The sequence below is a fragment of the Gambusia affinis genome, linkage group LG13, assembly GCF_019740435.1.
Source record: "Gambusia affinis linkage group LG13, SWU_Gaff_1.0, whole genome shotgun sequence".
Taxonomy (NCBI): domain Eukaryota; kingdom Metazoa; phylum Chordata; class Actinopteri; order Cyprinodontiformes; family Poeciliidae; genus Gambusia; species Gambusia affinis.
The window spans coordinates 16,444,690-16,469,949 of NC_057880.1; the positions used below are offsets into that span (position 1 = coordinate 16,444,690).

General features: G+C 35.8%; 1 protein-coding gene across 1 annotated transcript in view; it reads right to left on the bottom strand.

Annotated features, from left to right (window-relative positions):
* Positions 1-25,260, bottom strand: part of eys (eyes shut homolog) — a 173,791-nt gene that overhangs the window by 42,429 nt on the left and 106,102 nt on the right. Inside the window, exons 36-41 of the mRNA XM_044136158.1 lie at positions 24,972-25,063; positions 21,517-21,667; positions 21,269-21,381; positions 19,720-19,976; positions 12,855-13,025; positions 3,696-3,846 (exon numbers count right to left, since the gene is read on the bottom strand). Of these exons, the coding sequence (XP_043992093.1) occupies positions 3,696-3,846; positions 12,855-13,025; positions 19,720-19,976; positions 21,269-21,381; positions 21,517-21,667; positions 24,972-25,063 (935 nt within the window). The remainder of the gene's footprint in view (positions 1-3,695; positions 3,847-12,854; positions 13,026-19,719; positions 19,977-21,268; positions 21,382-21,516; positions 21,668-24,971; positions 25,064-25,260) is intronic.

Consider the following 25,260-nt stretch of genomic DNA (forward strand, 5'->3'; position numbering starts at 1 on the left):
TTTCTAATGAGCTTCTCACTGCAAGGTGAAGAAATAATAGAAATTGGGCTTACTCACAAATATGCACTCATGTAGAAATAAGGGCTCAATGTTTATGTGCACAATTTCATTTTGAAGTATCAAAATGTGGCATTTTAAGCAAATATGGCAGGTCATATAAAAGAAAATTAATAAATCTCCTGTTTCTAATAAAGACGTGGTTCCATCACGCAGTCGAAATATAGTAAATAACAGCCTGGCTTTTCATTTAAAGAGATAAAAGACTCCATTCCTTTGACTGCCGAGAAATAAAGGAGGCTGAATAATCATATCTACCAGGGACTCGCATGTGACAAGAGAATAAATGTGTTCCAGCAGAAAGCTATGTATCATCCTCATTGATCCCTAACTGTGTGTATTAAGAATGAAAATTACTCTAGCAGTGAATGTCAGGCACAACAGGTTTCAACCAAATAATGGACGCAGGCTCACAAAATGACCAGGGGAGCATTTGGAGTCTGCCACTCTGGAAATTTAATCTTTGCAGTATAGCCCCAAAATGTCCCTGAAGAAAAGAAAACTTCCCGACATCAAAACGCTAGCCAACAGCAAACATGTCCTCCCCAAATGAAAAATGACACAGCCTCCCCCACCCCACAGACTCCTCTCTGTGAATTGATATGACAGCACAGAGCACTTCAAGAGTGCTCTTTTTTCCCTTGTCAAAGGTAGTGTCTTTAAACTAGTTTTGTTGAAAGTAAAGCCAAACACACAAAAACACAAAATTTCTGTAGAAAATTAATGTAATGTAAAGCTGTTGTGTTGCGCTTCTTTCCATTAGTATCAAGTTTCCTACATTGCCTTGAGAAGATATTCATGTAGTTCTTTAGCAGTTGCAGCTGGCCAATAGAGAGCAATAATGTCTTGAAAAAGACAAAAAAAAAATAGTATATATATATATAAATTAAATAATAAAATTAAAAAATATATATATTGAAATATATGGATATATTTTTTTGTTGTGCAAGATAAACATTTTATAGTTCATAATGAGTAAACTGAGTGGTGACATATTTCCGCCCTGGGGCACAAAACTCTTTGGCCAAAGACTCATTAAAATTTGCTTCAATACAAGAGATATGACCATTCTGGGGTGCCCCTCTCCTGCGCCCAGAGTTGAATGCAGTTTGTTTTGCATCTCACCATCCTCCTGCCACTGGGCCGACGGTGGGGCTGCCTGTCATAAAATTCGCCTGATTGACAGATCGCGCAGTGGGAATTGGAGACGATCGACTAGAGATGCCAAATGGAGCAAGAGAAAGTAAATAATTCAGTCAAGTCACTTTAAACAATACCTTTTGAGAGAAGAACATTTTAAGAGAAGCCAGAGGTGAAAGAGCTGGGATCGGATCAGCCAAACATCACAACAGGGCTTAGCTAAGTGCATGTAGCGAGGCTGATGCTTTACTCTGCTTTCCTTGCCTTCTTTTTCAAACATTATCTGACCCAGCATGGATTAAGACACATATGACTGATGAGGTGAGTAAGAAGTTAAATGTGCGGTGTAGGTCATTACAATGTTTTTCATCATAGTAGTGCTGTATTGTGAAAAAGTGGGGAACACACCATAGAAGAGGCCCTATATAATATAACTGTCAACTTTTTCACAGGTTATATGAATTTGCATTGTTGCTCTGGGTTGTTGTTAAGTTTTAAGCAAGGACCATAGTGGCTTTCTTATAAAGTTGAACAAATCTGCTTTCACTGCCTACTTTCATGTAATAGAAACCCAATATTTCTATGCAGATCGCAATATTAACAAATATTAAACTGGGAATGTACTAAATACCAGCTGTGCTCATTTTATCAGTAGTCTTGACACTGAAATTCATTTATATTGCAGCTGTTTGAACTGTTCTTTCACAATTCTGTTTAGTGTCACAACAGATTAAATATTCACAATGTCTTCTATGCCTTTGTTGCGGATGATTAGCAGAGAGGAGTGCTTTAGCACTGCTGAATACTGTTCTTGTAGCCAAAAAACAAATCCTACTGGAAGAAAAAACTAAATTCCTTCATAGTTTGATGTCTACTTTTGGCTGTATTTTTTTTCTTTCACAAAAATTTCATAACTTTTTGTCATAAAATAAACTAAAAAAGTAATGGGAGTATGCTATAATGATACTTAGCACTTTTAAGAACCACCTTTTCCCATTTCACAACACTTAATGTTGCACAGTGGGGGTGTACTTATTTCTTCATACTGATAGTGCTGAATCAGTGCAACACACCACTTGCTAAGAGTACAGAGTGAATAGAACATCTAACAGTGGTTGTTCAAAAAGCAAAAGGCAAATGTTTTCTCTTTCTGGTGTCGTGTGCCAAGTAAAAAAAAAAAAAAAATGCCTGGCTTATGTATGCTTAAATGCATTTACTGCCCTGCAACACACAGATGCTGACACCTGCAAGTTACCAAGGCTGTATTCAGTGTTGTCAACTCCTAGCTGAGGAAAGTAGGTATTTAGTGCTCAGACAAATACCTCTGATGTCACACGCTCATTTGCATATGAATCAAAAGTGCTGAACATATCAAGAATAAATAGAGCCGCCAGAGCTCTGCGGCAGTCGTTCTCAGATTTCCCCAAGCAGCTCCCGCTGCCCCACAGTGATGAGCCATAAGCCAGTGTGCAAACCACAGAGATGAAAGATCAGTTGTGCAGGGGAGAAGCATTGTTCATCAGGCTTATGTGTAAGAGATGGGAAAGAAGTGTAGGTGGATGGAGATCAAGATCAACATGTCAAATTGTGCCAGATCTTTATGAGCCAAGTCATTTCTTTTGTATTGTGAGAAGATTGATTCATCTGTGATTTTGATGTTAATACAAGAAATATGTTTTAAAGAAAATGAGTCAAATAATAGCAAGTATTGTGAAAAGGCAAATATTATGAATATTTTGATAAGTTTCTGGTAAAGTATGTGTTATGTAAATTACATTCAGAAAATGCCTAACAAGAACCAGTTATATTACTTAAACATATTGGTGTTGACAAGAACATATCAGATCCTTGACAAGAAAAAATATGAAATTCCTGCCCATAATGTACATTGTCTTACAAAAACAAAATGTACCCTTATACATTTTTCCTATTTTCTCACATTCAGACTACAAACTTTATTGATGTCTGGATCGCATGCCATCTTTGATTAAACAATTAAATCTAGAGTTACTATAGTTATATTAAAAGGTGAATCTGATAAATATAAAGAAATGTAATATAAATGTCTTTCAACTTATTCTGAAGTTCAAGTAGATCATGGAGAATGTAATTTATTCAAAACACACAACAGTTTTTTTTTCTGTTAATATTACATTGCTACTTGGTTTTACAGTAATCATTTCCCACTTACTATCATGAATGAGATTATAAATTAATTAATCTAACCAGGCGACTTAGAAGCCCTAAAGGTTTTGCAAGTCAAAGCAAGTCAGACCTCTGAAGAACAAATAGATCCATGGCTCAATGGTCAGTAAGTTTTGAATACCTATGTTTTATTAGCCATGTTTCTAATACTGTTGAAGCTGAAAAGATTATCTGTTTTTTTGATTTTGGTTTGCCATTTATATAGTGGCAAACATAAATATAAACACAATTGTTGTGTTTATATTTAAACACATATTTTGTGAATCAAACTCAAAAGGAATCAAACATCATACCGGATTAGGATCGACATCCATCTGTTATTATTGATGCTCTTGTCAGCAGCTGCATATAAAACACTGGTGCCCCCACAGCCAAGCTGAGCAATGGGGCGTCCATCTTCAAGGGACACATGGAGGAACTGATCCCCAAAGTTCTGCTCCTGAGCTGAAACAAGAAGAACATAGAATTTGGAAAAAGTTTGAGTTTTGTTTTTTCTATTCCTAAATTCAGCATATGGACAAAAAACTTAAATATAAATGACTTTGAACTAAACTGAGGCCCTAAAGTCAGTCCCTTCTGTGCGTGATGCCAAAGAGAAAGAAAGAAGATTCTGAAGAAATTAGTTTTGTACTAGAGAAAAAGTTTTGGCTTATTATAAAAGAAAGACAATAAAAGCAGAAGTAGATCAAGTCTGACCTTATCAGATACGTCTGCCATCCTATGGCTAGACCCCTATTTCAATTATTTAAACACAGATTCTTTACATATTGCATCAATGTACCGATAAAATAGAGGATGTTGAGCACAAGGTCATACTTGTGGAGATCAATAACCCTCACACGAAAACCTGAGGGAGGACTCCTGTCTGCTAACAAATACCATCTCACAGCCAATAAGCTTGCCTCTCTCTAGACAGAAGCTTATCAAGAATCTTTCACATTGCTTTGACCTCAGCAACAACACACACAAGCCAATGGCAAAACGTTTCCTCCCTTGAAGAATAAAACCGCAACATGGAACTGACCCAGACCTGAGAAACTGTAAAATGTCAAAAGCTCTGTCTGCATGCAATGCTATGTTTATTTCTTAAAATCAATTCAGTTCAATTTAGTTTATTTGTATGAGGCCACTGTGTGACAAAAGTCAAAAAATTCAGCTGCGACACGATTCTTAAAAGTAACGGTAACCCCCTCCTTCTCCAGTACATGAATAAAGAAATACAGACAGGAATCTGCTCAAAGGGCAAAGAGAGTTCATTTGAAAAAGTCTGGAAATACAATCATTTATTCTCTCTAAGGGGTAGATAAACTTTTGATGGAGCCACTGGAAAAGGAAGACTGATCTATTACAAAAAGCTGTTTAGAAAATATATAGGTGTATTTTCTGCTGTATAAATGCCTCTATACACAGTCAGAGAGCTCAACACAAGCCAGATCCCTTCAAAATCAACATTATAAGAAATAAATATCATGTCAGAATTTAAAATGTCCTGGTAGAAAGTTGTTAACTTGAGACAACACCGCAGACAACATGACTCTCCAAATTCTGTGTCTGTGTGGTGACTCTAGATGCTGTTACTACAGCTGGTGTCCAAGCCTTATCTCCACCAAACTCTCAAATGAGCTTTGCTTCACAATCTTCTCAAGGCTGCAGTTATCCATGTTACTTGAGCAGGATTTTCTGACCATACGTCTTCCTTCTACTCAACTTTTTTACTTGCAGACCCTTACAGCAAGTAAGGAAAACTTTTACAGCTCTTTGTGAACGTTCTTTAGCGATGATCATTTGCAGCTGGACTGGATGGTGTTAATGGCTTTGTGTTGGACACCTGTCAAGTGAGCAGTAATAAACATATATATATTTAATATTTATATTCATATTTAATATTCTAATATTCCAGGAGGGAGAGAGGGGTTTGGTTTTTATAAGCTGTAAGTTATAACCACTTATGGTAAATAAATAGAAATAGATCCTTGAATTACATCAAAGTGAGTAAGAAATCTACAAGTTTCACTTTTTAAATGGGACTCTTAAAATACTAAAACTCAGGTTTTTTATCATTCTAAATCATGACATGAACTGTATTTGCACTCTGTGTCCAGCAGAGCTCTAACTGTCTCTGAGTGGAGAGCTTCATGACATCTGCTTTCAGTCTGGATTTTTAAACCACTATGTTCTCGATGATAAAACAATGATATGACCACTGACAATTTATTTAGTCATTTGTCAGATATGTAATCTTTATTGTCACAATACTTTATTGCATGACATAATTCCTGCAAAAAAGTAATTGCAATTTGAAAGTGTTAGACAGCTTTATGCTCCTTCATAAACTACTGTGGTCTTCATAAGGGAGGTAGAGGGAACATTCACACCAGCCCCAGACTGCTATCTGAACAGACAGGAACAAATGCATGACAATGTTAGAATGCAGGTCATTGAGAGAGACTCAGACAGAAAGGGAACCTGTACCTCTTGTCTCGCAGTGAAGGAAAACGTGGCTACAGGGCAGGGGACTGAGCAGCAATGCTGCCCTGTTAGAGAGACCTTAAATGTTTCTGTGTTTCCAACAAGGCCTATAGGGGATATTTCAGCTGAAATAGAAGAAGTGACAAGGGAGTACTAGTCCAGAGAGAGCTACTGAGTAGGCGCGAAGTAGACCTGTTTGATTTTCCAAAGACAACAGGGTTAGAGCCACGAATCTCAGGAAGTAGGCTGATGTTGCGAACTAAAAATAGTATGAAGGTGTGTGGGCTTGACAGCCTTGTGTCTTAGCAGTATGCATGTCATCTATGTTGAGGTCCTGTAATGGCATGGGTGGGGGGTTTAGACATCAGCAAAGAAACCAGCTTCTACGCTAGATGTTTAAAGGCAGCATGGTAACCGAGATGAAAATGAAGGGGATCAATACAATCCCCATCTCTTTATGAGATAGAGGCTGCTGTTAGCTTAACATGTTTGGTCCTCCACATTTTCCAGTCTGCAATGCTGCTAATGACACACTAATAGTGAATGTAATGACTTTGTGTTCCAAAATTTCCATGCATGGTTCTACTTTGTAAATAGCAATTTGCAATGACATTTGACCATTTAATTGGTCGAAAAGTACTGGAACTTGTGCCAGCAAGGGATAAGATTACAGACGATGTCTCTTCTTAATTGCACACACATACTCTGTTTGCAGACTGAACCGAAGGCTTCTACTTCTTTAAATGAAAGAAAGAAAGCACTACATCTCAAGGACTTTAAACATTTTAATGAATCCTAAATAAAAATTTATGTATGGGAATTGTTTGTGATACAGAAAGGAATAGACAGTGAGAAATTTAATTCACCTTGAAAACTAAGGGAGAATGAGCCATAATGCATAAATTATGGTAATAATTCTATTTACTGCATCCAACATCAGAGAAACGAGCAGAAGAAACACAAACTGCAAATTTTAAAGAAAAGAACAAACTAATGTTAACTGGTAAATTATCTAAGCAAGAAGAAAACATATGTGACTACCGCAAAACATAATTACTCATGACACTTAATTATCTAACTTATTTTCAAAACACCAAACTAGAAGAAAGTCATTAGATTTAATGAGCAAACCAGCACAATCAGTCATGTCAATTTTTATATCAATTTCTGACAACAATAACCTATAGTCTCCTCTTTTAGCAGTTGTTTCTGCATTGTGTCATAACTCATTTTTGGACAAATATTATTTACAACAGATGTCAATGTTTTCTTATCTTTTATTCTTCCAATTTTTGTCTGAAAGGAAATTGTTTTGTGGCGTCTCCGTGGCCCTCTTAGTGTGCACTGAACCTTCCAGAGCATTCGTCCTTTTTGTCAGTGCCTGTCACCTGTTCTCTTTCCTTTTCTCTCCCTCCCTTTACTCCCCCTTCACAACTCACCTTCCAGTCTTTCTACTCTCAATCTGACAATTGAAGTCCAGAGGGAGACTCGTGGATTTGCTTCGGGGAGAGTTGTGAAAGGGGAGGTGGAGAATATGGAGCACATTTGGCGAAGCGATTCCTCACATCTCAATGTATATCACTTGGTTTTCTTCTGATTAACTTTGTATGTTTGATCTCTGGAGGATTCTGTTCAGTTCCCATCGTCTGATTTGAAAAAGACAGCGTGTCATAAGCAAGGAAACATAACTACGGTAGATAAAAGCCACTGTGCAAACTGTGTGTTTTCTGAACTCTCATTTCTCTTCACCGTAAGGCTAGTACTTTTCTTTTAAGCCTCTACATTATGTGGCACTGCGTTATTGTAAATACAACAAAGAATTAACTTACCTGAGACAACAAGGCTGAAATTATGAGTTTCATGTCCAATTTACCAGAGTTTTCAAGTCTGATATTAATGGCAAGAAATGTTTGTATGGCACAATGATGTTAGCTAACTGTTATGTTAAGTTATATCGGGGAGATTATACACTCAGCTATTTAGTTACTGATAATCTACTTAACCAGATATCTCCTTGCTCCAAATATATGACAAAATCTAAGACAGTGTGGAGGTGAAGCAATTTGGACAGCTTGACTTCAAGCACAAATGCACAGGTGACTCATCAGGATGTCATACAGTGTTATCTTCCAGAGGCGCCATGGTACAATGTTCCATCTCATTATCGAGTTATAGTAATATAATAACTACTATAGTAATATGAATATAGTAACTTTCCTCCAATATTTGGCAGTAATGAGGAAAAAACAATTAGTTAAAATAAAATATAATGTATCACCAGTGTACATATGTTTACAAGCACAACCTTGATGGGTTTTATTGGAATTTTGATACAACAGTCCAATACAATATAAAGCATAATTGTTCAAATACAACACAAAAAAGTTATTTGAATATATTTTTACAAATACATATCTGAATAGTGTACCTTCCAAAGTCACTTAATCAAACAAAGCAGAAGCTTTGTTCCTCATCAGTGAGGAATTTATGATTAAAAAGTTAAATCTCAAATTTTGAAGCCCTAAAAGAGAACTATTCAATACATCATATGAAAATGAAAAAAAAGAATAGAACAACTCTCCAACTCCATGTCATGCTTGCAGAAATGCAGAAAATAGTTTCAAACATAATAATAATAATAATAATAATAATAATAATAATAATAATAATAATAATAATAATAATAATAATAATAATAATAAACAAAAATAATAAACAAACTAATTGTTTCTCTGTTCAAGAGAATGTCTGGCAAAGACAAGAATCTGAATCAGATCTCAAAAAGGTAGGTAAGCATTCATGGAATGGCATTGGATACATTCTTAATAGTAAGTAGGATGAGGTAGACTGTGGGAAAAGAGATGAGGAAAGAAGAAAAGCTGCTGGTTCAATGTGTTGTTGCAAGCTTCTCTGAGAAAGGCAGCTAATCCAAGAAAGCACGAACAGTTCCTGAGGGAAGCAAGGGAGAATTGGGCTCGTAAGTATAAAGGGTTTTCTCCACAAAAATGAGTTGCCACAGACGGATTGTAAAATGTAGGGAAGCTTCCAGGTGTATAGCTATGTGGCAGAAAACTTTCACTGCAAATAACCCTGAACACATCATCTACCCAGGTGGCAGCATCAGACTGTGGTCAGAGCTGATGCACTCTAAACACTTAGTCATCATTTTATCTTAAATGCTGAGTTTATAATGTGTGGAAACAAGTTTGATACTTTTAGGCAAACACTGATTCAACAATTGAGGCCAAACTATATACTGGATTTGGAAAGAGGAAAATATGAGTCTTAAAACAAAAGGGTGAAGGAGCCTCCCTAACATTTAGAGGCAAACTGTTTCATAACGTATGAGTCGCAACCACAAAAGCCCAGTCACCTCTGGTCAGCTGACCTTGGAGATGGTAAAGGAAAGAAAGGCTGGAGGAAGGCCATTAAGATATTTAAAAGCAAATACAAGTATTTGTATCTAGATAAGGAAATCCTTTGTGCACATAGGTGGTGACAGACTACAAAGCATTGTTGCAAAGGGGTAAAAACAGATACATCCCAGAGTATTCAGTTGCTATTGGTAAAAAGTATATATTTAAGAGAATTTTATTTTTTTTCATTTCTCTTTACCGTTATGCACCTTTAAGATGGTTTATCACATTAAAACCGATTTGAAGAAACTAAGGTGGTGGCTTTACCAATACTTTTGCAAACACAGCAAATGTTTTCCCAGAAGAGTGAAAAAATCTAAAATATCATTTCACCACAGGTGTATAGGTTTTTTATGTTCCAAAAACACATCCAAATAGCTAGTAATTACTGTAGTGAAGCATAAAAAAAAGCTTTGCTTTACAATTATTCTGCTACTCTATTCAGAAACCTTTTATTTAAGTCTGCAAAACAGTACTTCCTGAATAATGCATGGGACACTTTCCATAACTCAACCCACTATAGTCAGAAAATAAATGTATACATATTATCAGACTAAAACACACATACACATATAGTCACTTTGACAAAGATTCTCTAAATTGAACACCTGTCGTAGACATTTTTTGAGGTAAATAAGAAGTTGCTATGCTGATCATAATGCCATAATAACATTTCAATAGACAGATTAAAACTTATAAATCTGAATACAATTTATTCAGTACAATGAGTTAATAAAAAAAATATCTCAAGAATATTTGTACAGTAATATAATCTACACTAAGACCTCAGCAACCCGAACTGTACAAAAGATAACTAACAAATTAAAACTGAATATTTTTAGCTGTCAAAAAATTAGTTTTATAATTCTAATTGGATACTTGGACCAGGCGTCTGTACTAATATTGATATGAACTTTGCTCATTTATATTCAAGGTTTAACTGACCTTCAAATAAACCAACTGTACATAAAGCATCCATTACTTTTATGTTTCATGAGCTGACAGATTTAACCGTCAGTATCTTACATATATTTTTTATTTATTTTTTTTTCACTCAGCAGCCATCTTAGAAAGCCACCTGCAGTTCAGAGAGACAAAAAAGGGTTAAGTAATGAGTATATAATGAATATTTAATAGAATAACTACTACTAAAAGCGATATATATATATATATATATATATATATATATATATATATATATATATATATATATATATATATATATATATATATATATATATATATATATATATATATATATATATATAACCAGATATAATATGTATTAATTCAGTTCTTTTTTTGTATTGACCTCAAACATTAAGTATACTCTCTAAGCAAAATGTACTTGCTTAAAATTAGACACAGTGTAACATCAACTTTATGGTTCAGGGGAGCATTTTAACCCGACCCTCATCTTCCTGTTCTCATAGTACTGAGACTAGAAAATCCACGTTGTGATCAAAGGACAGACATTTAACCCTGAGGTGTGCAGCAACATTTAACAGACCTGGAAATGTAGATCAGAGCTTGCGAACCTACAGAGGATGTCACAGATAACAGGTTGATCTAGGCCATACCAGTAAGATGAATGTTATGATGTCTGTGCCCGGCTTGTGTGGAATAAATCACCCATGATCGTCACACAATGCATGGTGGTTAAACTTTAGTTGGACTTGCACCTGACTGGTGCAGCATGGGAGCAGACTCACAAAAATCAAGGTGGCTGCAGTTTTTAGAGCGAGGAACAGCCACTGCAGTCCGGTGAGACACACGCTTGGAGGTTTTTTTAAGTCATTAGAGGACCTATAGCTCAAGGCATGGTGACCTCACCTCTAAGCTGTCTGGAAAATAAGAATTATATGCACATGCTTTAACTTAATGTGTGACAAAGAGAAATCTGGAAAAATTAAGAAATATTCTCATGCTTCAGCTTTTTGCAACTTCTAAAAAAGATGGGGGTGGGGGTAATCTAACGACTTTGTTCTCTTCCCCAAACAATGCTCTATTGTTGAGAGGATCTACTCAGGGTGTCTGGTTCCCCATCCCAATCTTCCTCTGTAACAAAGGGGTGTGTGTCTGTGTCTGTGCAGGTGTAGGAACAAAGAAACTGGCAAGCGACAGAGATACAATGTAGCGCTCAAGGTTGATGTAAAGGGTGAAAGCAATGTTATCTCTAGCATGCGAGTGACCAGCTCTTGAGGATTCTTTTGTTTGCGTTTAGGTTATAGCTCAATCATCAGTTGTGAAACACCAGAAAAGCTGCCAACATGCCCACAAAAGATGAGTAGAGGAGAGATTTCCTTCACAGGAGTACCAATTTTTCCTCCTTAGATGAAACTCTATCTGACAAGTTTGAAATGTTTTAAAGTTAAATGTAATTGAGACTTGGAAAATGTAAAATGTATTTGAGATTTTACGACAAAAGTACGAAGTGATTTAGTTAAGATGAGGGTTTTTAATGCTTTTTCTTGTGTCAATTTTTGTTCATAGCAATTGTTCAAAATAAAATAACTATTATGGATAAAAATAAATACCAATTTAATAATAACAATAACATTAAAATGAAAATGTACAGAATTCTTATCAGATTTATGCATTTCTTGTTTTCAATCTTTATGATTGTTGTTGAAAACGCAAACAGCCTTTTCATTGTCCTTTCGATGCGTTTTTTCTATACAAACAAACAAACAAGCAAACAGGAATTGACTTTGCTAAAACAATAAAAATTTATTTGACTGCTCCATTACCCAACAGCTATTCATAAACAGAAGAAAACCAAATGTGGCTTTAAATTTTAAGTAGTCCAAAGTTAATCTGTGCAAAGAAACCCAGAAGATTTATAAAAACTCAGCATTATTTTCTGCATTAGGGTAAATCCTCATTATATAAATAAAAACCCTGCAAATTGCAACATTGCAGACTTCTATACAGTTCTTTGTCAAAAGTGCTGACACCACGTTACCACTTTTGCTCAGAGTTTTATTATTTAATTAATTTGTTTATAAAGATTACTTTCTAAGTGGCTTCACAACACTTTTATGCCAGTAAACAATGAGACTCACCAAGTACTGGTGCAGGTGCACACATTTTTACCACACTGACATTCCTGCCATGACTCACATCAGAAAAACAACTTTCCTCCCTTAAGGATGTAAACTTTTCCTGGGGCAAAGTTGACTAAAAAGAATCATGGTGTGGTGTCTTGTTACGTCATCATGGAAATTCTGATTCACTGTGCAATAGAGATTGCTGATTTTTGGAGACTAAATTTTTGTCACTGCTTAAATGAATAAATTATTAACTAAATATATAAAAACATAAAAAATATTATGATGAATCAAATTTTTTCCACTTTTTATGCACACTCTCTTACCGTTAGTAATACAGTGCTCAGCACGTAAACTTAAACTAAAACAAACAATTAAATTGCCATTTTTATTGTAGATTATTAACATATCTTTTCAACGGAACAATAAGTATGTCTTTAACAATCAGATTATTTTAGTGAAATTTACTTTAACATTCAGAAAGTAAAAATATACTTTAAAGGGAGACTGTACTCACTAAAGAGGATGGTGCCCTGGGTTGATCCTGTTCTGACTGTCAAATAGAAAGTTGTGTCTTCTGCTCTGGTCGGTCGATTGTTGCTGTCATTTAAAGGGTGTTGAAGGGACGAAAGAGGTTTCAGCTCGAGGTACGACGTGCCATCAAAAGATGGGATATAGATGATGGTATCTAAAAACACAAGAACAGAAATGAAACATTACATTTATTAGAGCAAATATTCTTAATATTTAAAGTTTGCTCTAAAACCTGAAGAGTTACATTTGTGTATCATCATTGTTTTTATTGCAGTGACATAATGAATTCATGCGAGTAATTAAACAGTTGTAACAAATGGATGTGTGACAAATAAGGCTGGATGAAGACAAGTTTCTCTTGCAATGGGATACTCTGAGGGGGAGTGGCAGAAGAGATGGAAAAGAAAAATATATCCAAAACAAAGAACTCCTACAGATATTTGAAATTCAGGCTCTCCTACTCCCAATAACAGAGAGGGGTCATGTGCATTACAAACTCTTTCAAGTATTTTGCTTCTTGTAGTTCCAAAGTTTCATAAAAGTGAAATAAGCTGAGCACCCTTTTGGCATAATCAACAAAAACTGAACATGCAGAAGCTTCATAAAAAGTAGAATTAACGGTCATCTAGATCTGGCTGGTTTTACAAACCACTTTGCTGGTTGCTCCCAGCAAAGTGGTTTGTAAGTTTATTTTTCCAAAGAATGGCATACCAAGTGAAAGCAATGTCTGTAAGTGCTTTCCTTTGTCAGGAGAACAACAGAAATTGCCTGCTGTATGCCTTTACAGCACAGATAGCTTGTCTGTGAGCAGAGTCAGCAGAGGGCTGTCAGGGCTATGTGCTGGTGTGTCATTTCCCACTGGATGACAAAGGGTCTGATTTTAAGGAAAGGTGGAAGACGTACAAGGCTCAGGTCATCAACTACACAGGCCAGTGATAATCTGCTGGCCTTTTACACAAAGGACACTGTACACCAAGTGGATTGTTTGCTGTTCAGAAACTTGAAAGTCAGCTCAAAACAGCCCAAATGAGCCACAGCTAAGGGGATTCTGCTCATAGTCACTGCATCCAAACAAAAATACACCTTGCACTTATCTGAGAACTACTCCAAGGGTATTATGAGTTTCCTTCTATTACTCTATGTTAACAAATAATTTTAAAATCATGCAACAGGAGATGAGCCATTGGAGTTCCTTTGTTCCTATTTTATTGTTTGTACAAACATTTGTACTCCCATTATATATATGTATATATATTAAATTTTTTAATGTGAGGGCTGCAGTACAAGACTATTCATCATCACTTTTACCAGTTTGTCTCTTTCTTTAGATCAACTTTACAAATAAGTTGTGTCATATTTAACTTGTAAATCACACAATTTACTAAATTACCACAGATGGCAGCCCAAGTTCCATTAATAATACAGCTTGAGAACCTTGGATGTATTAAGGGAGGTTGTTCTCTAGAAATGTTTTGGAGTAAAAACATTTGTTCTTGTTTGCACAACAATTAACTTTTCTATTCATTACATAATTTCCCAAATACTTTTACTAATAGCACTTGGAATTACTTCTTCATAGAGTTTGCTCTGCTTTTGATGTTTCTTGATATCAATCCGTCATGCAGGAAGAATGATGTATTATAGATTTACTGTATCGGAAAGTATCAGCAATTCGAAGTACCACATTTGACTATTTGAACTGTTCACCTGTTGAAAGAATAACCAAGATTCCCGTGGCATTGTCATATTGTCATGATCCTCTTTTTCTTAATGTGTTTTCAATACATTTTGAGCTGACTCTTCTTTCCCATGAAAACAGTGTGGGTGATTTATTTATTTTTTCTGCAGAACATTATGTCGAATAGACATGGCAGCCAAGGCTTCAACTTACAAAGAGAAAACATCAGCAACGTTGTTTCCGTTGTGGAAGAAGCAGCTCTATTGGACCAAAAATGATGAATCCATCCTGTAATATTTGCTGGCAAATGTCTGAGCAAGGATGACCAAGCTGGCTCACTTTTAAAGACACAGGCAATTATAGAAACCACACACTAGATGCCCACAAAAGGAGTTGGCAGTACCAAGTCAAAATGTTGGCAAATCAGGAGCCACATCACATCAGATCCCATTAATGTCAAAGACAGACAAAAACAGAAAACCTCAAAAAAAGCCCTGATCAGTTTCTCTGTTCTGCATGATTTCTTGTTTTTCCTGATTAAATTTATTGACAGTCTTCTTTCTGCTCAAGTTACCTGCTCCAATTTGGATTTCTGTATTCAGTTTTCAGACAAAAAAGAAAACACGAATGAACCCAACTCTTAAATATAAGTTTATCATTTTGCCTTTTTGCTACTGAACAAATAAATTTGTTCAAGGATGACCAAGCTGGCTCACTTTCACATATCTTATCCATATTTTAAAAGATATGTAAAAATCTTTTTGCATATTTCACTGTAAAAAGAAATATGAATAATTTCTGAAGCTAAACTGGTTGAAAATTAAATGAGCATAAAAATGCAAATTAGATTAACAGAGCTGTGATGCTTTAAGAGGGGGAAATTACACACTCTCTTATTGCAACTGATGTTAGACGTTAAGTAAAAGTTGCTGGAATGACACAAATGAGACATACTGTGCAGTTGGCATTTTATTTTCCCTTAGGGGTCAGCTTCCTATATCACAGCTTCTAATATACAAGTCAGAAATAAACTCGGTGAGGTGTGGAATGAAGTTGTGATCAATACAGAGCAACCTTGAATAATTTTTCACTTCATTGGTTTCGTCTTTTACAAATACCACCTGACACAGGTGCCATTTACTACATCATTTTAAGATTACTTTCTATTAATCGTGAGGCTGGACAAACTGTTGTTGCAGAGGACTACATTCTAGAAGAAGAATGTATATAAAAATGTATTGCATTACTTTGCAAAAATACTGATACCCCATGCAGCTTGTCATGCTTTTTTCCCCTCACATTGCAGCTAATTTTTTAAATATAATTAATAGAGCTTTTGTTAGGATAAACCAACACAAAGTAGCGCATAATTGTTATTTATTTATATTTGCATTAGTGTTTAGGCCCCTTTACTTTGACATCCTTAAATAAAATCCAATAAAACTAATATCTTTTAAAGCTGCAGTACATAACTCTTAAAAAAAAAAAAAAAAAAAAAAAAAAGAGTAATTTTTACATATTTGCTAAAACTCTCACCATGTCATGACAGTATGTTGAGGCTTTGAATCTGTAAAAAAAAAAACAGTTTAACACCCCCTTCGCTCTGTGCTACTGTTGCTCTCTGACCAAACTCATGACCGCTCCAGACCAAAAACAACCAATGAGTGTCTGGAACCCCTGGCTCTCAGGATGTCCCTGAAAGCAAGACGGGGGTCCCATCGCTGTCAATCAAACTCATGTACTCGCTCCTAAATGTTCTAATGGTGTAGAAAAAAACTTGTTGTTAAGGAAAAACCATAACCATCTGCAGTCACCAGTGGCCATGCTAACCAGTCTGAATATTTACAACAGGCTATGTTGTGCTCTGTTTGTCACGCAGTCATTAATTCAGGCAGAAAGCAGTTGTGTTTTCTGGAGTTTCCGACAGTAAATCTGGTGGCATTGTGTTAAATCTTTGAGAAATCAAAGAACATCATTCTCACAGTCCTGCCTGATTTTTCCAGACGACAGTGGATACACGGGAAGGTGGTCCGAGTTGGGTGCGACTAAATACAGAGCAATCTTTTGTATTTTAAAGACTATAACACAAAACCTTTAAAAATAATACACTGAAGATTCTGTAAGTCTCAATAAATGTAAAAAAAGCTAAATAATTTTGCAGGGCACTGTTAAAGAACTTAAGTCTCTTACTGTTCAATTGCATCATGAGTTTATAACAGCAAGAAAAATAAAAGTTAGAGCATTGTAAACAATCAGTAGTTATGTGCCTGTGTAATAAAAATATTTGTCAGTGAGCTTTGTTGTCATTGAAATGTCAACTATTTTCAGCATTTCTTTTGTTTATCATTAAATTACTAGCTAAAAATAAACTGGTTGCATACCCATGTGCATTAATATATTTGTTAAAGATCTGTGCTACGTATCAGTGTTTCATCTAGGACAGAAACCAGTCCACCTCTTTTGTCACTGGGTTGCATGATTTATCTATAATTAGCTTGTATCAGGTGTGACTCGCTTCACTGTTCTCATGTGGCTATTCCTTAATTTGACAAGATGGAATGACAAGATTGTCGCCGGGCAAAGTCGTTATGTGGCAAATTTATGTTCAGAGACTGTGTCAGCATGTAAACAGCCCCTGGACTTTTAAAGCGGGCTATGAGAAACTCGTGTTGCAAAGCACATTGTTGGATAAGTGCTCGAAGGAGACTGGACCCTGTTAAACCTGAGACTTTAGTTCTTTTGAGAAAGAGCAATTTCTCAAACTCAGCAGAAGTGACACTGGAAGGGTATTTCTGGTATTTAAAGAATAAGCTTTTAAGTCTGACAAGTAAGCAGAAACTTATTTTCTAGTTCAGGAAGGGAAAGGGTGAAAGGATCATTGTTAGAATTAAATCAAACTGAACATTTGATTAATGTTATGGTATGGTGGAGGAAATTAATATCCTACTATCATACAACAAAACAATTTATCACATAATCTAAAGAATCAAAAACTTTAATCACCATTTGGTCTGGGAAGTTTTAAGCTCTCCTAATTTGGGGAGTCACAAATGATATTTTGTTGTGCATCATTTTCATTTTCCTGAACCAACAAATCTAACATTCTGGAAAACAGCAAATGAATGCATCATTCGTCTCCAGTAGATCTTTAGGAGATGAATGATGACTGTCAATATAGTTTATTAGCTATGTAACTTATTTTTATCAGCTAATACCTTAGCTGATAAAATATTAAACTAACTAAATAAACCAGGGTCTGTATCATGCAAGGGGCGGGTAGCAGCTTCTGTCAACGTGGTTGTATCCCGCAGGAAAAAAAAAAACAACAAAACAAACGAGTCTTAAAAATAGAAGCATTTTATCACAGTGCCTGCAGAGACAAATAATGCTTTGTAAATTAGCTAAACACCTGTAAATTAACATTTTTAAGAAACATGGCAGACGTGTCAAATCAGGGTGCTGGGTGCAGGCGGACTACTCAGGCTCATGTTAATGACTGTTAATGTTAGCTCAGAGGCAGGATCGTGTCAGCTCTGGGAACATGAGATTATGTTACGAGCATAATTTCCCAACACGTTAAACTTTTCTTAGGTCAACAACGGGCAGCACATATGACAGTTAGTAACTATTGTTTACCTTGAAGTCTTAATTTAAAACTCATGACTGAAGGCGTAATTATTTCAAGTTCTTCACTCTTGTCCCGGCTGCTAAGCCACTTCTTAATAAAAGGCACATGGCAGTCATTTGGAGTTTGCCAAAAGGTACTTGAAGGACTCTCAGACCATTAACTCACCTGCCTAAAGACAGGTGAGGTGCATTGTCATAATGAGGCAATTGTACATTTCTGAGGAAAGATAATATTTTAATACACTTTAGAATAAGGCTGTAACATAAAATGTGGAATAAGTGAAGCAATGGGAATACTTTCCAGATGTAGTGAAAATATTAGCTGATAAAAATAAGTTACATAGCTAATAAACAAACTATATTGACAGCCAGGCTATTTAATTAATGGTGGAAGATATTATTTTTAGCAGTGTAGCTCGATATCTATGCTATAATGTTTTATAAGAAATAATGTATTAAACAAAGTTATCTGTATCTACTTGAAGATGTGCATCTTTATGAAACCGTGTCATATCATTGTAATGAAGCTTTTACTGCTTTTGTATTTGGACCACTCTTTTGTGAGGTGTGATTGATAGAAGCTGAACAGGGTGGGGTCACGTGCACATTAGTTGTGTAGTGCACTGGGCTTGTTACAGTCTAATTAACTTCTGAACCTAACTTTCTTTCTTTTCTCAACAGGATAAATGACCTGCTCTTCTTTTAGTCAATGATAAGTAGATTAAGACAACTTTATTCAGTTCAGATTTACTTTTCTTTGTGCTGTAAAAATACACTATAGAAGTCAATGTCAAACCCACCCAACCCAATCAGGTGTATAATTTTGGTTTGGGCTCAGGCTACAGATCAGGTCTTGATTGGTTTGCAGTTGTGACACATTTTTGGCACAACTACATACTAATGTTAACTTGTACATATGACTGTCTTCAAACTGACATTTAAGCAGAAAGAATATGACTAGTTCACTCTTAAGTGTGAAACAAGTAAAATGCCAAACATTAAAATCTAATTAATCTAATGTTTAATTTAGACTTTAAACAGTAGTATGTATTGGATTTTATCTGTAATATGGGTTAAAAGAAAAACTCTTATGCAGCATGTGAGGTACTACTAGCCTCATCTTGGATTTAAAACTCTTGTAGTGGGAAAGAAATAAATATTTTTGTTTAGAAAAGTGGTGAGAGCTGTAGCTGAATGCAGAACAAGTGGTCTAAGGTTGCATTCTCATTCTGGGTGCATGCCGAAGGGGAATATGAACATACAGCAATGTTCAAGCTGCTTATGTGGATCTCTCATTTCATTTATCATATTCTGAATAATTCACATCACTCAAAATTCTTAATGCAGCTGACTCTATTACCCCTCATACTGAAACCTATTAGCCAAAGAGGTTCAGCATATATTACCAGACATAATTCGAAGGATGGCTCTTGGTGATACCACTATAAAGGTCACATTACAGCAGGTTTTTGGTCTGTGCTTCCTAAATCAGATATAATAAAAACAGAGTACAGAAAAAAAAAAAGCAAATATACTGAGGTACCTTTTTCACAAAAGGCTCCAGTAAAATGAAGAGGACAGTGGCAAGAGGAAATAGTTCTTCCATGAAGCTGCATCTGATGGAATATTCCTCCGTTGTGGCAAAGATCAGCATGGCCAGCTTCAAGTTCATGCAGAGGAAGTTTGGGAGGTGGTGTGGACAATACCTGGGTTGCTGTGCTTAATGTGGTAGGTGAAGCTGGTGGAGTGGTCAGACTCAAGTAATTTTCTGTGGAGGCCATGGTGTGATGTAAAGTATACCTGAATGAAAGGATTGAGGAAAACATCAATTTAAAGACATATATTTTCAGGTCAAAGAACAAAAAAATCTAATAATTGTTTTGGGCCTCATAAGTTTTATAGAGCAAAAGGTACAGAAATACTGCGGTCCAGATAAGAAAAAAAGGTTTCTTCTTTATTGGCATCTCCTCCCAACTTTTAATCTTCCTGGATTCCAAATATATTATCCAAAGCATCTCTATAACACACTTGTTTCATTTTATTTTTTATATTTTCTAATAAAATTATTTGATAATATGGTTTATTGTGAAAAGATAAAGATTATTTCATCTTAAAATGTTATAGATCAATCTTTTTTAAACACATTCCTGTAAAAAAAAAAAAAAACAAAATAAAGAGAAATGTGTTTCCAAATTAAATGATACTGTAAATTCTTAGTTATTATTGTGCCCATTTATTGTTTGCTTCATAGACATAATGATTTGTTATTGAATAAAATACAAAGAAAATGTATAATTTTATCTATTTTACACAGTTATAATTTTTCTTCCAATAAAAAACAACAATAATTGTTAAGCTGTCGTTACACTGAAATTAAAATGGCAGTGGAACCTAAGCCTTATTTGGTAATGAATGAAAACGCAATACTTAAGTGTGGCTTATTCATTATTACCCAACATTGCATTTCCAACAGGGGTTTTGTGTTTTAATGAATGGGACAGCTTGAAATATTACTGACAGCAAAAGACTGCATAAAAGATGTATCATTATCAACAATGTAAAATCTAGACAAAGAAAAATATTTCAGAAAGAAACTGGTAATCTTAGTTTAGCTTAATGACTAAACAGAATATCCACATATAAATTCTTAGTATATTTAGAAAACTGAGGATCAGAGTAAGACTGTGAGTGTCTTATGAAACATAGCTTCATCTGAAAGAAACTGTAAAATATAAAATAAAAAGGACTTGGACACTTTAATCTTGATTATTTTTAGAATGTCACAAATATTTCATCAGGTTTCAGCAAGCCTAATTTTTCTTCTAAGAAAAAGTTGCCAAATTATAGTAGAGGACTAGTTTTAAAGGAAAGAAAAAACACACCCAAAAAAAAAACATTAGTGGTATTTCTTAAAGAGTCCCCACGTTCAGATTTTTGCTTGATCTGGTGTTGATGTCAAAATAACATGACGACTTTGCTTTATCAATATAAAACAAAAAAAGGCACTGTAAAAAATAAAAATGACGAAAGAAAATACAAAATAGCTGTTTCTTTTCATGTTCATTGGTAAAAAGGGATACAGTGTGTTTTACCTGCATTGATCTATGTTGCTGCCAGCAACTGCATCAGTTGTGTAGAAGCTTCTTACACGGTTAATTTCTATTACTTCAATGCAGCCAGTATAGTTGTGAAGAGGCTTTGCTTTCTTTAAAAGAAAATATGCATAAGAAAATATTTTTAGCTTCATAATGTGTTGAACCCATAAAGTTTGAAAGTGACATTCAGAACCATATAATTTTGACAGCTAGTTAAACCATCCCACAATAATCACAAAGTTTACCTGATTGGGAATATATTGTTGTCGCAAACCACCTACAAAGACATGGTTTGTTCTTTGAATCATGTGTCCCAGCCAGTAATTACTTGCTGTGCTTTTAATTCGCCTGTGCCCCGAAAGTGTCAGCTCTGCCTCACAAGGGGTCAGATGTTGTCTGATAAGGCAAAAACATGTTAGCAAAATGCTGGAGCAGACATACACAAGCTGCCATGTCAAGAACATGCAACACACAGTGTCTTGTAAAAATTTGCCTATCCCTTGAAATTCATTACAATTTGATGTTATGACCACAAATTTAAGTGTATTTTCAGTTTAAGATTTTATTTGATAGTATGATAAATTGACCAGTGTCATATCTTTATACGCAATTTACCAGAATTCAACACCATCTATCTTCCCATCAACCTTGAGCAGAGTCCTTGTCCCTGCAGGATAATGCTACCACCACCAAAGGCTTGTAGGCATGGTGTTTTCTTTGTGATGTGCAGGGTTTACACTGCACATCTCACATGTGGGATTAAGGTCAAATTTTGTCTGACCAGAACCCCTTCTTTCACATCACAGCTTTTTTTCATGATGGTCAGATTCAGGAAGTGCAAAAACAATAGTTCAGGCAACAAGATCCTCCTATATGAGTTGTAGATTTCAATTCAGTTTAGTTATATTGGTCGGATTGACAAGAAAAAAATCATAACACAACATCCAAGTAATACAACACTGCAGCTAAGTTTAGTATTTAAATTGATAAAAAGATAAAACAATCTTGACAGCTCTTTCTATCTGTGCAGATCTTGTGCCTCTGGTTGCTTTTCTGAATAATGTTCTCCTTGCATAGGTTGTCAGTTTAGGTGGGCAGCTATATTGTAGTTGGGTCTATTTTTTAAACAAACATTTTTCCTCAACTATACTATTATACATCACTGTTGTGTAGTGTTATTATGCAATAATCCTTATAAAAGCATTCGAGTTTGTGTTTGTAATGACACTGTTATTTAAGGTACTCCTACTGAGGGTGCCTGAAACCCCAATACAAGTCGCACCCACAAACTTGTAACAAGTTGTAACATGAGATATTTACACAGAAAGAGGTACACAGATTGGTTTTCAACTTATTATGAAATACGTATTGCTAACACACATACATGTACCAAAAATGCTTTTTTCAAACAGCACTGGTCAGTGATCAGCAGACAACCAAGAGAGGTCAGACTCGGCACACTAGAACCATTAAAGTCCTCTTCTTCAGTGTTGGAAGTGAAAAGTCTCACACACACTTCCTCAGTCGTCTCTCTCTCGTTGTTGCTCTTATTGTCTCAAGGCAAATTTGCTTTTGAGCTTGTGCTGTCCTCTATCACGCAACAGGCCAGGATTCCAATACTCGTTTTAAAACAACCATATGTTAGCTGCACCGCTGTGCTTAAAACGTGTGAAGAAAGTAGCAGCCTATCATCTGGAAATTACAGAATATGTGTCAGGCATGATATCACAGCCACATTTGTGCATAAGTTTAATATTTGTGGTACATGCACATGTATAATGGTTTTCTATGTTGGTATGACCAACAAAGAAAACAAATCGCCAACTAGTCTTTGGCCATTTCCCTTTCCTTTTCTCAAGTCATCTTATGAGGCTCCGCAAACTATTCTGGACCCACCCCATAGTCTCAGATTCCAAAACCAATTTTCCTTTTGGAAACAACAGGGGAACACAGATAATTACCTAAGTGCAGATTCTGGACTAACTAGCTGTAGCTTGAGGGTTCTCAGGCCACAGATACAAAGTCCCCTCTCTGTGCCTCCCAATGCCTCTTGTTCCCTGAGTAGAAGTTAGAAAGTCCGTGAAGCAATCTAGTCTGATTTGTTAAGCTGGTGTTGCAGGCCGTTGCATATGCTGGCTAAACACTCGGGGCACTTGCTACAACCTGCGTAAGTCCTTCCTCCAAAGCCAGCATAGAGATGCGGTTAATTTAGAAGCAGTCTGCTAGAGCGGCCTGGCCGGCAGCCAGAGGGCACTGTGCTCACTGTCCTTGAGAAGTCAGCCCCACCGGGTTTCTATTTAACATATTGAAAAGCGTCTTTGACGGGAAGATATATTAAAAGTCTATAATGAGTTAGGCAGTGACGTTGAGGATGGCTGTGGTGGTGTAGCTCTGGGTCAAATCAGACAAAGATGGACGGAGTTAGCCATCAGACAATTACAAAGAATTTGCTTTGTGACACCAGAAACCATTTTTCCATACAACCAACCCCCTAGTTATGACAGCTCTCTTTCTTGCAGTGTCTCAAGGGGTTGGAGTAGAACATTATGATTGATTCTTACTGCTGTTGTATTTTTCTTCCAGGAAAAAAAAAACAAGGGCTGTAGCCCCTTGAACCTCATTGGCCTCTCATATATTTAGGGCAGAACAGCTTCTCTGCCAAGAAAACAAGACGGCAACCTTCCCACTCACTTTCTGTTTCTGTGGGAAAATAATTTGCTTTCCTTTGGCACTGCATGTTTGTTATCACCTTCAGTGTCTTAACTTGTACACATAATGTCATCTTCAGGCAACAAATTAATTTCTTTCTCTCAGTGGTGTGTTAAAATGTTTTTTTCTGAACATAATTCTGATCTAAAAAAAAAAAAAAAAGAAAGAAAAATAGACTCTCAAAACAATGCAAATATGTCTGTAAACCTAATTTTTATAAGCTGAACACTGACTGGTTCAGCTTCAGGCTCATACATAATAACTTTATGTCTTGAAAAAAACCCACAATTTGTCTTATGTCAGATTATAATACAGAGGTCTGGCAGCAAGAGTGCACATGAGAAGTAACATAACTAAAGGGTCCACAGCCTCACTTTAAATCATTTAAACATTGATTTTGTGCTTAGCTTTTGCTTGTTAATCTTTTCATAATGAAAAACTGCAAATGAAGACTTCAGAACAGCCAATAAAACATGGTCAGTAATCACTAATGCATTTTAATAGGCACATTCTAATGTTTGTTTCGCTTCTTTAAAACATAAGCCTCCCGGTCTATTTGTTATAAAACCTAAATCCTTCATCTGGTAATTCCTGACAATTGTAATGCTCAAGAGCTAGTTTATAACCCTACCCTGTAAACAAATCTGCCATTTGGAAAATGTAGGTAACAAGAGTTGTAGCTCAAAGGACCTGGGGTGCTTACACTGTAAAAAATATCAGATTTTTTACAAGGACCTAAGTGGCTTATCACTGGGAACATGCATCTTTTTTCCTCAATAGAAAATGTATTCTTGCCTGAAGCAGATAAATATCACACTGCATCTCGTTTGATGTCCTGTACAGTAAAAGCCATGAAATGTTTCCACTGCTTATTCACTTCTGCTAGAACACTAACACACACAAAGCGCTTCTTTATGAAGCCTGACCACAACACAGATCTGATCATGAATACCTACTGTGGCTCTGCAAGCTTAAATTAAGGTGTACATACCTAATGTGGACAATGTGAACTCTGCCATCATCAACGTGACTTGATGCACTCATCCGTGTAACCTCATCTTCTTCATTGCAGCAAAAGGCATACTGAAACATTTGAGAGGAGGTTTAAGTATGCAACTTGTGTTGGCCTGTTTCATGCATGACTTCTGATAGCCTCATTCAGAAAATGTTTTCGTTCATCTTCAGGAATAACAAAAATATTCATGCGTGTTCTAAAAGTAGATAAAAAAATGCTTTATCTCTGGGAAAAAACTGAAGTTTCTTAGCATTACAGGGTACTT